The 15,240-nt window shown below is 42.1% G+C and overlaps 1 protein-coding gene across 1 annotated transcript in view; it reads left to right on the top strand.

Annotated features, from left to right (window-relative positions):
• Positions 1–15,005, top strand: part of LOC140907821 (sodium channel protein type 5 subunit alpha-like) — a 186,195-nt gene extending 171,190 nt beyond the window's left edge. Inside the window, exons 26-29 of the mRNA XM_073334668.1 lie at positions 7,671–7,808; positions 8,606–8,706; positions 9,143–9,413; positions 12,214–15,005. Coding sequence (XP_073190769.1) covers positions 7,671–7,808; positions 8,606–8,706; positions 9,143–9,413; positions 12,214–13,439 — 1,736 coding nt within the window. The 3' untranslated portion in view covers positions 13,440–15,005. The remainder of the gene's footprint in view (positions 1–7,670; positions 7,809–8,605; positions 8,707–9,142; positions 9,414–12,213) is intronic.
• The last annotated feature ends 235 nt before the right edge of the window (positions 15,006–15,240 follow it).

The following is a 15,240-nucleotide window of genomic DNA, read 5'->3' as shown; positions in this document are numbered from 1 at the left end:
CTCTTTACAGGAGTTCTGACCTGCATTGCAGCTCTGGTCCCGGCAAAAGCATCACACAGACAGAGAGAACCCTTTGTTTCCCCCCCGGCCCTCCAGCTTTGAAAGTATCTTGTCTCCCCATTGGTCATTTTGGTCAGGTGCTAGCAAGGTTTATTTTTGTTTCTTAACCCTTTACAGGAAAGGGTTTTTCCTCTGGCCAGGAGGGATTTAAAGGTATTTACCCTTCCCTTTATATTTATGACACCCCCCCCCCCCAAAATCACAGATAGGGCGAAACGCTGGCTGTGATTTCTTCCTGGAACTCTAGGAAAAACAGAGTTAATAAGACACATGCACCTCTAAATATACTACCAAGTATATAAAGACTAACAATATTTTCCACATCTCAAGGACGATTTTAACAAGTTGATTTTGGGAAACTTTCACGGGAGAGTGCATCAGCCACTTTGTTAGAAGCTCCTGAGATGTGTTGGATGTCAAAATCAAAATCTTGGAGAGCTAAACTCCACTGAATAAGTTTTTTGTTATTTCCTGTGGCGGTATGAAGCCACTGTAGCGTAGCATGTTTGGTTTGCAGGTGGAAACGCCGTCCCCAAACATATGGGCGTAGCTTTTCCAGAGTGTAGACAATGGCGTAACATTCTTTTTCACTGACTGACCAGTTGCTTTCCCTCTTAGACAGCTTCTTGCTGAGAAACACTACAGGATGGAATTCTTGATCTGGTCCTTCCTGCATTAAAACTGCTCCCACACCATGTTCGGACGCATCTGTGGTTACTAGGAACGGTTTGTCAAAGTCTGGGGCACTTAGCACAGGGTCAGACATGAGTGTCGCTTTAAGCTGGTTAAAGGCTTTCTGACACTCTTCGGTCCACTGAACGGCATTTGGCTGTTTCTTTTTGGTTAGGTCTGTCAGTGGGGCGGCGATTTGGCTGTATTGCAGTACAAATCGCCTGTAATATCCGGCCAAGCCTAAGAAGGATTGAACCTGTTTCTTTCACTTTGGGACAAGCCACTTTTGGATAGCATCCACTTTGGCCTGTAGGGGGTTGAAAGTTCCTTGACCAACCTGGTGTCCTCTGTTTAGGCCTCTTTGACACTTCTTAGCCTTAACAGTTAGTCCCGCCTTCCTTATGCACTCGAAAACTTTTTGTAGATTTTCCAGGTGTTCTGCCCAGGAATCCGAAAATATGGCCACATCATCAAGGTAGGCGACTGCATATTCTCCTAATCCTGCTAGGAGACCATCTACAAGTCTTTGGAAGGTGGCGGGTGCATTCCGCAGCCCAAAAGGGAGTACATCAAATTCATACACCCCGACATGCATGACGAAGGCTGACTTTTCCTTGGCGGATTCATCTAGTGGTACCTGCCAGTACCCCTTGGTTAAGTCCAAGGTAGAGATGAACTGGGCCCGTCCCAGATTCTCTCATAGTTCATCTGTGCATCGCATTTGATAGTTGTCTGGGCAAGTTACAGCATTTAGCTTACGGTAGTCCACGCAAAAACGTATCTCCCCATCTGGTTTGGGAACTAGAACCACTGGAGATGCCCGTGCACTGCCAGAGGGGCGGATTACCACAATCTGTAGCATATCCTGGATCTCCCATTCTATAGCAGTTTTAGCTTGAGGAGACACCCGGTAAGGTTGGACTTTAATTGGGCGAGCATTACCTGTGTCAATGGAGTGGTATGCCCGTTCAGTCAGTCCTGGGGTGGCTGAGAACTTCGGTGCATAGCTAGTACACAGCTCCTGGATCTGCTGTCGCTGCATACGCCCAAGGGTCATGGAGAGGTTCACCTCTTCCACGCCACCAGCACTTTTCCCTTCGTAGTAGACGCTTTCAGGCCACTCAGTGTCATCTTCTCCCTGGGCTGTAAACTGACAAACCCTTAATTCTCTGGAATAAAAGGGCTTTAGAGAATTAATACTGTGCAGCTAAAAAAAGGCTTTCGGTTGGAAGTGGGGAATGCTATGAGATAATTAACAGCTCACAGGCGCTCCTGGACCGTGAATGGCCCTTCCCATGACGCTTCCATTTTATGGGCCTGGAGCGCCTTTAAGACCATGACCTGGTCCCCAACTTTGAAGGAACACTCTCTGGCATGTTTATCATACCAGGCCTTTTGCTCCTTTTGAGCATCCTGTAGGTTTTATTTAGCAAGGGCTAAAGAGGTTCGGAGGGTGTTTTGTAGGTTGGTTACAAAGTCCAGAATGTTAGTTCCTGGAGAAGGAGTAAACCACTCCCATTGCTGCTTCACCAACTGAATGGTCCCGTAACCTCGCGGCCAGATACAAGTTCAAATGGTGAAAACTATAAACTGGGATGTGGTACAGCTCTGTAGGCTAAGAGCAACTGATGCAACACTAGGTCCCAATATTGGAGTGCTTATTTACAAATTTACATATTATGGCCCCCAAAGTTCCATTAAATTTCTCCACCAGGCCACTTGTTTGATGATGGTAAGGGGTGGCAACCAAGTGAGTCACCCCATGAGGTTCCAAAAGGCTTTCCATAGTTCCTGCCAGGAAATTAGTTCCTGCATCTGTGAGGATGTTGGAGGGCCAACCTACCCTGGCAAAAATGTCTGCTAGTGCCTGGCACACACTTTTAGCCCTGGTGTTGCTTAGAGCTACTGCTTCCGGCCATCAGGTGGCAAAATCCATGAAAGTCAGTATGTACTGCTTTCCTCTGGGTGTCTTTTTCAGAAAAGGACCCAGAATATCCACAGCTACTCGCTGAAATGGAACCTCAATGATGGGGAGTGGCTGGAGAGGGGCTTTGACCTGCTCTTGGGGTTTTCCCACTCTTTGGCATACCTCACAAGACCAGACATAGGTAGAAACATCCTTGCCCATTCCCTCCCAGTGGAATGACCTCCCCAAATGGTCTTTGGTCCTGTTCACCCCAGCATGGCCACTAGGATGATCATGGGCTAAGCTCAAGAGCTTTACCCGGTACTTGGTTGGAATTACCAACTGTCTCTGAGGATGCTAGTCTTCCTGGTGTCCACCAGAAAGAGTTTCCTTGTATAAAAGTCCTCTTTCTACAACAAACCTGGATCGATTAGAAGAGCTGAGAGGCGGTGGGTTGCTCCGTGCCGCCGTCCAAGCTCTCTGGAGGCTTTCATCTGCTTCCTGTTCGGTCTGGAACTGTTCCCTTGATGCTGAAGACATCAGTTCCTCATTGGATTGTGGACCTAGGCTTGGTCCCTCTGGAAGCGATGTAGGGGATGGGGCTGTTTCCGTTGACTGTGAACCGCTCTTCGCTGGTGCACTATGTTGGGGTTCAGGCTCCGGCAGAGCCTCTTGTGTAGGGTTATCGGCTGCTGCCAGTTCAGGTTCGGTGGGGCCCTCTGGTGTTAGGGTTGCAAGTACTGCGTTCAGTGGGTCTGGTGCTGGTTGTTCCACCGGTTCTGGTTCTGGGGCTGGCTCTGTCTGGGTCTCTGGGATTGGATCCACTACTGCCGTTGCAGACGTTGGCCTGGGTTCCGGGTCCATCACCTCTAACCGGGTCCTGGTAGAAGTTTCCAGAACAGAGCTAGGTGTGACGGCTGGTTTAGCCTGGCTGCGGGTGACCATTCCCACCCTCTTGGCTAGCTTCACATGATTGGCCAAGTCTTCCCCCAACAGCATGGGGGATGGGATAATTGTCATAGACTGCAAAAGTCCACGTTCCTGACCAGCCCTTGTACTGGACAGGCAACTTGGCTGTAGGCAAATTGAAAGAGTTGGACTTGAAGGGTTGAATTGTCACTTGGATCTCTGGGTCGATTAAATTGGGGTCCACTAAGGAAGCATGGATAGCCAACACTTGTGCTCCGGTGTCCCTCCACGCGGTGACCTTCTTCCCACCCACACTCACAGTTTCCCTCCGCTCTGAGGGTATCTGGGAGGTATCTGGGCCTGAGGACCTCTGGTGTGATTCCGGTGCAATGAACTGTAATCTGTTGAGGTTCTTGGGGCAGTTGGCCTTCACATGCCCCAGCTCGTTATATTTAAAACATCATCCAGCTGACGGGTCACTGAGGTGGGTTGCTGGAGAATGGTGTGGCAGGACGATAAGGTATCTGGAGTAATCCTTGGTGTGTAGTTGGGGCTTTGGGCTGCCCCTGGTGGTAGGGTGTGGTCTGAGGGTGTCCCTTCTGGTATCCGTTCCAACTGCGACTAGGGTTGTTCCTCTCTCCTCCCTTCACCCATTTTTTTCTGGCTTGCCCTACCTCTCTGGCGGTCTGGGACTGCTTGTATCGATCAGCATAAGAAGCAAGACTTTCTGCTGAGTCCATTTCCTTATCCCATAAACACTGTTTTATTTCCTCCTTGGACATATTCAGGAATTGCTCCTCAGCTATCAAATCACACATTCCGTCAAAGCTAGTGACACCCCTTCCTTGGACCCATTTATCTAACAGATCCTTCATCTGGTTTAGATAAGCCACATTACTTAGTCCAGGCCCCCTTTTAAGGGTTCAAAATTTTACTCTGTACGTTTCAGAAGTAATTTGAAATTGCTTTAAAACCAAATCCTTGAACTTATTATAGTCAGAAGCCTCATCAATAGGCATCTTATTGAATATGTCCAGAGCTCTTCCAGTCAATTTTGCGACCAATGTGTTCATCTTGTGAGCTTCAGGAATTTTATGGAGAGTGCACAGTCTCTCAAAGGTGAGAAAATATTCAGCAATATCACTGGATTCATCATACTGTGGACATAGTCGCTCCCATTTGTGGATTGTTGGGGAAGGATGGTTAGGGTTATCCAGTGGATTCCGCTCAGCCCTTACCGTCTCCAACTCCAGTTCATGCTTCCTCTCTTTTTCCTTCTCCTCCATTTCTTCTTCCCTTGCCTCCATTTCTTTTTCCTTTGCCTCCATAGCTCTCCTGTGGGCAGCCTCTTGGTTTTTTTCTGCCTTGGGCTCTGTCATTTTGCCTCTCTGTTTTTAACTAACTTTACACCCGAGAGGTAGAAATAAAACAAACAAACAAAAAACTTGGCTTGTCAAAAAAAAAAAAAAAAGGTTGTGCTGTAACCGGATACTGATGTTCTCTGATAGTGATTGTCAGCCTACAGAAAAATCCATTAAAAAAAAAAGAAACTAACACCTCTGTCTCCAGGCAAATAGAGAGAAAAAGCCTCTCGTTGCTCTTAGCTAAAAAAAGAACCCACCTCTTCAGGTCTGTGAAGACTTGTGAATTTCCCTGCAGGAAGTTAACTACCCTGCCTTTAGGTAGAGAAAACTCCAGCTCACAAAAGCAAGGTCCCTTTTGTTATGCTTGTTGCTTTGTCCCCTTTTACAAAACCCTTTAAAATCTTTTAAAATCCTTTTGTGCTTCTGATTAAAAAAAAATCTCAAAATAATTTCAAATTAATCCCACCGCTCTGCCACCATGTCAAGGTTCCTTCCTCACTCTGAACTCTAGGGTACAGATGTGGGGACCTGCATGAAAGACCCCCTAAGCTTATTCTTACCAGCTTAGCTTAAACGCTGCCACCACCAAAGTGTTACACAAAGAACAGGGGAAGTGCCCACTTGGAAATGTCTCCCCCCAAAATATCCCCCCAAGCCCTACAGCCCCTTTCCTGGGGAAGGCTTGATAAAAATCCCCACCAATTTGCATAGGTGAACACAGACCCAAAACCCTTGGATCTTAAGAACAATGAAAAAGCAATCAGGTTCTTAAAAGAAGAATTTTAATTGAGGAAAAAGTAAAAGAATCACCTCTGTAAAATCAGGATGGAGAATCCCTCTAGGCAAAACTTTAAGTTACAAAAAGACACAAAAACAGGAATATACATTCCATTCACCACAGCTTATTTTATCAGCTATTTAAACAACACAGAATCTAACACTATCTATCTAGATTACTTACTAAGTTCTAAGACTCCATTCCTTTTCTGTTCCCAGCAAAAGCATCACACAGTCAGAGAGAACCTTTGTGTCCCTCTCAGCTTTGAAAGTATCTTGTCTCCTCGTTGGTCATTTTGGTCAGGTGCCAGCAAGGTTATCTTAGCTTTTTAACCCTTTACAGGTGAAAGGGTTTTTCCTCTGGCCAGGAGGGATTTAAAGATGTTTACCCTTCCCTTTATATTTATGACACCACTAAAATACATTGGGCCAAATTCTCTGTCCATTTAGTTAATTGACAACAGAAAATTTGGCATATTATTTTTAGAAGATATTTTCAGGTCACCAAGAAGGATAGTCAAGTGCTAGGAGAAACATTGCTCTCAGTAAAATTGTCATCCACATCTTCTGTGGTGTCCTTAGATTTAACTTTGTCCAACAGTCACACTGTAGATTTTCTCTCCCCTCCTCAAGTGCACCCATGAAATGCAAGACGTACTTATTCCTCGGGAGAGTCTGTGCCAAAAAATTCAAAATTCTGTATATTTTATTTGTCATAATAATGCAATATAATCACCCCAATTTCAATTGTTTTGGTAATTTATTTAAACTACAATACAGAAAAAAGTCACAGCATTTCCTAAACACATGAAAGTTAAGTTACAAACACTTGGTAGCATACCCGGATTCCAGTTATAATCCTGGATTTTCATTTGAAGTATGTTACAGACACCAAACAGCGCCCCCCAAAAAATGTAGAATGTTATTTTAACTTGCTCAGACTTTCATACATGAAAGTCCTACAGGTTTGCTAATCATTGTCCTGTGTCTGGCTGGGGAGTTGGGGAAGTGCTTGGTTCGGATTGTCCTGACATTTTATTGACTGCTTAGTGAATGTTTTATTTGCCCTCAAAGTCTTTTTTTTTTTAAATGGGTATGTAAAATAAATCCTGAGCTGTACTCTAACCCCATTGTGCCACTTTGGCACAGGAAAAAAGTGAGAAAGCCTATAGACCTTCTTAGCTGAGGATTCCCTTCCTGTCATTATAATAAGGCTCCTTTACATCACTTTGGCAATGTAGCAGCCTTAAAACTTTTTACAGGTTTTATACTCCTGGGTGAATTGACTGAGACTGGAAACAGTTAACTAACAATAAGAACATTAACAGTGTCACTACACTGGCAGGCTGCTACATTTGTGCCTCAGAGAATGAGCTCAATTGAAGTCAACAGCCACTTTAACAATGTTACTACAGAGGCATGCTTCTATTTTTGTGCCTCCAGGACATAGCCAGCCTCGTGCATAATAAAAAACTCTACCCTTCCATGCCGCGAGCTGCAGTCGCAAGAGAGAGGGATGGATCTCTCTCTCTCTCTCTCGTTGGCACACACATATGCCTAGCCTTCCCTCCCTCCCCCCGCCCGCCAGTGATTAACCACACAGGCACACGCACATCCAGCCTCTCGCCCCCAATTCTGAGGCTGCTCCAGGCATGCTGGAATAGATGCACTGAATGGGCTACCGGGGAAGAGGCGCATGTCCCCTGGCAGATTTTTTTTCCATTTTTCTGCACAGAAATATGCAGGCCATATGAATTCTGTGCTCCTGCAGGGGCACAGAATTCTGTCAGGAGTACTTATTGTTACCCACTAGAGTTTTTAACTAGACAACTTTTTTCAGAATATGTAGTGATGTAGTAAATTTGATATCCTGCAATGAACTCTGTACGGGGGGATGGAGGCACCTATTTGGAACTCCTTCTAGGAGCACAGCCATATTGTTTTCAGTCATTTTTCATCTTGGTTATCATTTTTGCAGAAAGAAAAGCAGCCACGGAAGGAACATAATCTATACATGTACCTCTATTTTGTGGTTTTCATCATCTTTGGATCTTTCTTCACACTGAATCTTTTTGTTGGTGTCATTATTGACAATTTTAACCAACAAAAGAAAAAGATAAGTATATTGGATATGTTTCCAGACCCCTGATATATCCCTTACATGCTGTCTTCAGAGTATAGGATGCCAGCTGTATACTGAAACTCTAAAACATTTATTTACATTTATTACATGGAACAGCATCAGTATTGAATTTAATTGAGGCAGCATTACAAGTGAAGTGCTAAGAAGTGCTTCCCCTTCACCATTCCTTTCCCATGTTTCCCATCCATGTAATTCTTGGCTCCAGAAGCAGCACTGATTCAAGAGGCTGTGAAGTCAGCTATGCAGTCACTTGAATGCTACTTCCCCTACCTTTCAGAGTAGCAGCTGTGTTAGTCTGTATTCGCAAAAAGAAAAGGAGTACTAGTGGCACCTTAGGAACTAACCAGTTTATTTGAGCGTGAGCTACAGCTCACTTCATCGGATGCATTCAGTGGAAAATACAGTGAGGAGATTTATAGCTAAGCACTGTGGGACAGGGTCTGAGGAGCAGCTCTGGGATTGGGCAGTGCGCCAGAGCTGGTAGAGGACAGCAACAACAGGAGGTCAAGGGGAAGGGAACAAGTTGATCCTTCCCTCGTGTGCCTGAGCTCGTAGCTAGTCATTTTCCTGCTTTCTGAGCCAGTGGAGTGCCACTACAGAACTGTTTAAAATGCATTTGATCCCAATTAGGTACTGTGAGAAGTGTTAGTAACAGCAAGAAATAAAAGGGCAGAAAAAGAAAGAAATGTTGGCTTCCAATATTTTAGACTCTTGCAGGGCAATGATGTTTTTTTCTCATCAATAGTAACAGTAGCATTATCTCCATATACTTAGGTAGACAAGACATCTTTATGACAAAAGAACAAAGAAAATACTATAACGCAATGAAAAAACTGGGATCCAAGAAACCCCAAAAACCCATCCCAAGGCCATTGGTGAGACCACCTGAGTTCTTCCAACTAAAATATTTCTAATCAGTGAAAATCCATAGTAAAATAAACTTAATCCACCCAAAAATTTATTAATTATATATAATATACACATTATATATAATGTATTTGTTTCCACTGATGTTCAGAGAATGTTCATAGAATTAATTCTGTACCAAGAAATTGCCACTGAAGGATTATAAAGAATAAATATTTATTAAGTTCTTTGCAGAAATATTTACCTTGAAATTGATTATCCTTCAGAATGGCAAGGGAATTATGCTATCCTGTTTTATACTCTACCTTTCTCTAATATATCTATCTATAATGGAATTAAGCAACATTGAAACATATAAGGACTACTAGTAAGTAAATACACATGCCTAAGCATGGCCTCATTTTCATAACTAATACTAAATACTCTTGTTTTCCCCCCCTGCAGAACAAATACCAAGGGTTTTTTTTTGACATTGTAACAAGCCAAGCCTTTGATGTTATCATCATGATTCTCATCTGCCTTAACATGATCACTATGATGGTGGAAACTGATGATCAAACTATAAGGAAGACTGACATTCTTAACAAAATCAACATGTTCTTTGTTGCCATCTTTGCTGTAGAATGCACCATGAAATTGTTGGCTCTGAGACACTATTACTTCACCAATGGCTGGAACATATTTGATTTAAGTGTGGTCATTATGTCTATTGTTGGTAGGTAAAAATATACCAACAAGCTCAGTAATAGCCCTTTATATTTCATCACCATATATTATTTTATATGTTTCCATGCCCCCCACCCCTCCTGCTGCCATTTTGTTCCTCCCCCTTTCTGCTCTAGGAGTTGGCCGTATGGTTTTGGAAGTCTATTCCTACCCTTTCTAGGTTCCCTAGGCATCTAGGTATCACATTTGGACCCATGTGCATTTTTGGCACCATTGGCCATTTTGGGGAAAAAGTTTAATTTAATTTAACTGGAAACATCAAAAAATGAATGAATAAATGTAGATTTCATGCCTTTTCATCATTTTAAGAGGAATATATGCTTTTTTTATGAACTTAGTACATTTCTAAATAAAATCTGTTAATCAGTTCTACAAAGGATGCAAAGTATTAGTGACAGAGAAAAAGTATATCCTTAAAGTTTGTTACATGTTTAAAGGGCACAGTTGTTCTAGAGACACCTTTAGAAATGTCCAAGATAGCCTTTTGTGGAGTTATTTATCATAGCATATTAAAAAGTCAATTTATTAAATACCAATAAAAAGGACCATGTATGTAGATTTCTTTATCAAAGTTATTACAGCTCCTTCCCTACTTCCATATGGGTATGGACGTTCCTATAGGAGTCACTGATGATGCTGATCATGTGCTGGTCCAGGCCCCTTTCCCGCAGCACCCACATGATGTGATCGTGGGATACTGAGTCAAAAGCTTTGGCTATATCTAAAAATACGATATTTTGACACTAAACTGGGAGGAGTGGTAGATATGCTGGATGGTAGGGATAGGATACAGAGAGACCTAGACAAATTGGAGGATTGGGCCAAAAGAAAGCTGATGAGGTTCAACAAGGACAAGTGCAGAGTCCTGCACTTAGGACGGAAGAATCCAATGCACCACTACAGACTAGGGACCGAATGGCTAGGCATCAGTTCTGCAGAGAAGGACCTAGGGGTGACAGTGGACGAGAAGCTGGTTATGAGTCAACAGTGTGCCCTTGTTGCCAAGAAGGCCAATGGCACCTTGTATAAGTAGGGGCATTGCCAGCAGATTGAGGGATGTGATCGTTCCCCTCTGTTCGACATTGGTGAGGCCTCATCTGGAGTACTGTGTCCAGTTTTGGGCCCCACACTACAAAAAGGATGTGGAAAAATTGGAGAGAGTCCAGCGAAGGGCAACAAAAATGATTAGGGGTCTGGAACACATGACTTGAGGAGAGGCTGAGGGTACTGGGATTGTTTAGTCTACAGAAGAGAAGAATGAGGGGGGATTTGATAGCTGCTTTTAACTACCTGAAAGGTGGATCCAAAGAGGATGGAGCTAGACTATTCTCAGTGATAGCAGATGACAGGACAAGGAGTAATGGTCTCAAGTTGCAGTGGGGGAGATTTAGGTTGGATATTAGGAAAAACTTTTTCACTAGGAGGGTGGTGAAACACTGGAATGCGTTACGTAGGGAGGTGGTGGAATCCCCTTCCTTAGAAGTTTTTAAGGTCAGACTTGACAAAGCCCTGGCTGGGATGATTTAGTTGGGGATTGATCCTGCTCTAGGCAGGGGGTTGGACTAGATGACCTCCAGAGGTCCCTTCCAACTCTGATATTCTATGATTCTATTCAAAATTATCAGTTGGCCTTTTTTCCACCAGTCTTAAACATGTCTACTGCCCCACACTATTAGACATATTTGGAGTAGAAATAAGAGTAGTGGGACAAATGTATCCTAATCTCTTCCTCTTTCCCTTTCTACCTCCTCTGTGATGACATAAGGGTGAAAACAGAGGAGCAAAAAAGTGGTCCCTGTAAAGCCCATAATGATTAGGAGAATTTTAAAACGCATCTCCCTTAAAAGAGAAGTATTTCTCTATAGTGCAAGTTGCTTCAAGGACTTCCCAGAAAATAGCTAAAATAAATAAGTTGACCTAAAAGGAGAACAAGAGAAAAAATCCCGTTCTTCTATCATGTGAAAAAATGTATAGATATTTCCATCAAGTTATGACCAAATGATGTTTAAAAGATCACCTTTTTCTTTTTTGTTGTCATATGAGACTACTTGGGGCTGCAACGGAACACTTTAGAATAATAAGTGTTATTATTCTAGAATAAGAATAAGTTTAGCCTTTCCTTGTGTAAGGACACCCCTGGAGTAATCATCTGCAGGGATTGAATCTGAGACCTCTGGATTTAAAAGAATAGACTCTACTGCTAGTGAAAATGGACCTTCTCCATTAGTTTGGCGGCATTATCAGACTAATAAAGTAGTCAAATCACAAGAGAGGGGCCAAAAGCCACACTGTTAGCATGGATTACACTTATATTTACTTTATCTGTTTCTGTCTATCTTGCTTACATGGTTCTCATCTAGGCATCTAAGTGCCTATGATTCTGGTGTTATGTTTTGGTTTGTTGTTTGAGCTTTGATTTTTTTCAACCTTTAGGACCAAATGTTAAAACATAGTCACATAACCTTCGCACCCACTGGCAAAATGCTGCACATAAAACATCTACTTGAGTACACACGTGTGTTTTCCATGTGCCGCAGCTCGCAGATTTTGTGGGCACAACATACAATTCCATAAAGGTGTGTTATTTTTTTTAATTTCTAAACTTTTACAGATAAGCCATTAATCTTTTTTTAAAATATGTAAGTTTTCCTGTAAGAACTGTCAGTGTTAGATCATCAACACATTAATGTCAGGGAGATATCAGTTTTACGAATAATATTATTTCTTTCAGTTACAAATTCACAAAAAATTAGAAATTCTAATTGATTATTCCTTTTTTTTTCCTTTAGGCGCTCTGCTTTCTGACATTGTTAATGCATTTGAAAATTACTTCTCACCTACACTCTTCAGAGTCATTCGGTTGGCTGAGATTGGACGAATATTAAGACTTGTCCGAGCTGCCAAAGGAATTAGAACTCTCCTTTTTGCCTTAATGATGTCCCTTCCTGCTCTGTTCAACATTGGTCTCCTCCTTTTTCTGGTCATGTTTATTTATGCCATTTTTGGCATGGCTAACTTTGCTTATGTTCCATGGGAGAGTGGGATTGATGACATGTTCAACTTCCAAACCTTTGCTAACAGCATTCTTTGTCTCTTCCAAATGACAACATCTGCTGGCTGGGATGGTCTTCTCAGTCCTATTTTAAACACTGGACCTCCATTTTGTGATCCTAACATACGAGGTGCTGTGGGAGAATGTGGTAAACCTGCTGTGGGTATTATTTTCTTTGTAAGTTACATCATTATATCATTTCTAATTGTTGTAAACATGTATATAGCTGTTATTTTAGAGAACTTCAACGTTGCCACTGAGGAAAGTACAGATCCTGTAGGTGACGATGACTTTGATATGTTTTATAAAATCTGGGAGAAGTTTGATCCTGAAGCAACTCAATTTATTGAGTATTCTGCACTTTCAAACTTTGCAGATGCTTTGGCAGAACCTTTACGTGTAGCCAAACCAAACAAAATTGAGCTCCTGGCAATGGACCTTCCCTTGGCCAGCGGAGATAGGATTCACTGTTTGGATATTTTGTTTGCTTTTACCAAACGGGTGCTAGGAGAATCTGGGGAAATGGACAAACTAAAAGAACAGACAGAGGAAAAGTTTATGGCTGCCAATCCATCTAGGTTTTTTCATGAACCAATCACAACCACGCTCAGACACAAAGAAGAGGAGGTTTCTGCCATTATTATCCAGAGGGCCTATAGGAGTCATTTGATTCAACGGTCCATGAAGCAGGCCTCTCTCTTATATCATAGAACTTGTGATGGTGACATCCTTGAAGATGCTTCACAGAAGGAAGGTCTCATTGCATTCATGGTGAATGAAAATTATGGTAAGAACCTAGACAAGTCTGAGACTGTGTCTTCAACGTCTTTCCCTCCATCCTATGACAGTGTCACCGGGGACACTAATGACAACCTCCAGGTAAAGACGGCGGACTCTTCCAAATGTGATGTACCTATAGGTTGTCGGCTATCTCCAGACAAAGATAAAGAATCCATTGTTTAATATTTTGTTAATAATGCTTTAAAATATTCACAGAATATAATGATGTAAATATACAGCAACCGAAGCAGCCTTCTTTTTAAACATTAGTTGCAAAAGAAACAAGGGTGGTTCTACCCTTAACTATGGGAGTTCATAAGCTGTCACCTTTGACCCTGCTACATTCAACTTTACTCAATGTTTATATTTAGATATACCTAGGAAGAATCTGTGTAGAGTAATAACTGTTATTTTGGTGGCAGTCGTGAATTAAGGCAGAATCCTTGGTATCTTGTTACTATGGCCCAGACACAGAGCTGATTAGAGCTGCACTTTGCTTACTTCTGCTAACCGAACACCCACCCACTTAGATTGGTTTGCCTCATTATGGACCAAGTTCAAGAAGTGGAAAATAAGTTTCAAGATATCTGGAAAGAAATAGCTGTCTGGGAAAGGGGTGGGAGAAAATGTAATGGTTTTTGAGGGTTTTGAAGTAGGGAGGGGCAGGAGAAATTTAGCATAATTAACACTTTGATAATAAACCTGGTAGACTAATGATTCCCAATCTTTTCAGTTCTGTGACCCACATATCATAAACATTGCTATTGCATGACCCACGGATATGTCAAACTGTACTGGAACTCCTCCAATATGATGAATTTAAACAGTAGCCATGGTATGTATACTATTATAGTCAAGTTACTGCAGTATAATGACATAATAAATGTAATACTTATCATTCCAGAAACAGAAATGAATTACATTAGAATATTTTTTTTACACAAAACTGAACTGCTTTTCCTCTGGAATTATGAAGTTGACATCTTTATCTTCACCATGTTTTCTTTCTAAAAATCTTTGTGACTCTTATGACATCATGATATCATTAGCTGTCACTTCTCCACAACAAACTCTACACCTTGGCCTGCCTTCAGTCTCTTCTACCATGTGTGTAAATACTTATTTGAGATACGTGGGTTCATACTTTCTGTATGAACCATTTTGCTTTTCATTTACTGATTTGTCTTCCTTTCTGTTGCATTGCCAGGTATTCAGAGCCACAAGACCACTCAAGTCTCTCTTGACACTTACATTCCATATTTAAAACTGTTAATTGTATATGTAAATCACTTTTCAAGATAAGATTAAAAAAAGTGGCAAGATTCATGTGACTATCAAGGGTAACTGGTCCAGGGGAAGCACAGCTTTCCTTTCTTCCCCACAGTGTTTTCAGACAGAAAAGAAGCTTGGCTTTGTGGCTGAGGCCCTGGACTGAGACTCTGATCTGGGTTCAATTCCTTGCTTGGCTACAGACTTTCCATGTGACCATAGGCAAATCACATTTGACTGCAGTGCAGATGTACCTTAATCTCTCTTTCACTCAGTTCCCCCTCTATAAAATGGGAATAATAATATTTCCTTTAATAAATCTCCCTTTTCCCCACTTTTGTCTGTCTATTTAGATTGTGAGCTCTTTGGGCAGGGACTGGCTCTTACTATGCATATGTACAGTGCCTTGCACAATGTGGTCCCAGTCTTAATTGGGGCTTCAAGGTACTATTTGAATACAAAAAATAATAAATAATATTTGTAATGCCTTTTATCTTTCTTTCTCTCTGTTTTATTCCCCCTGCTTCTCCTGGTGTAAATGGTCTCTTACTATGGAGTTTTGGGCCCATGCTGTAACTTTCTCCCTATATTTCGAAGCTAGACACCATGGGCAGTATCCTTTATTGGTGTGAATCAGCATAGTTTCATTGAAGTCTGTGACTCTGTACTATTGAAATCAGTGGAACTATTCTGCTGACCATTCACTGCTCCGGCC

Source organism: Lepidochelys kempii, chromosome 2 (assembly GCF_965140265.1).
Source record: "Lepidochelys kempii isolate rLepKem1 chromosome 2, rLepKem1.hap2, whole genome shotgun sequence".
Classification (NCBI taxonomy): Eukaryota; Metazoa; Chordata; order Testudines; family Cheloniidae; genus Lepidochelys; species Lepidochelys kempii.
This window is presented reverse-complemented; position numbering and strand designations above follow the sequence as displayed.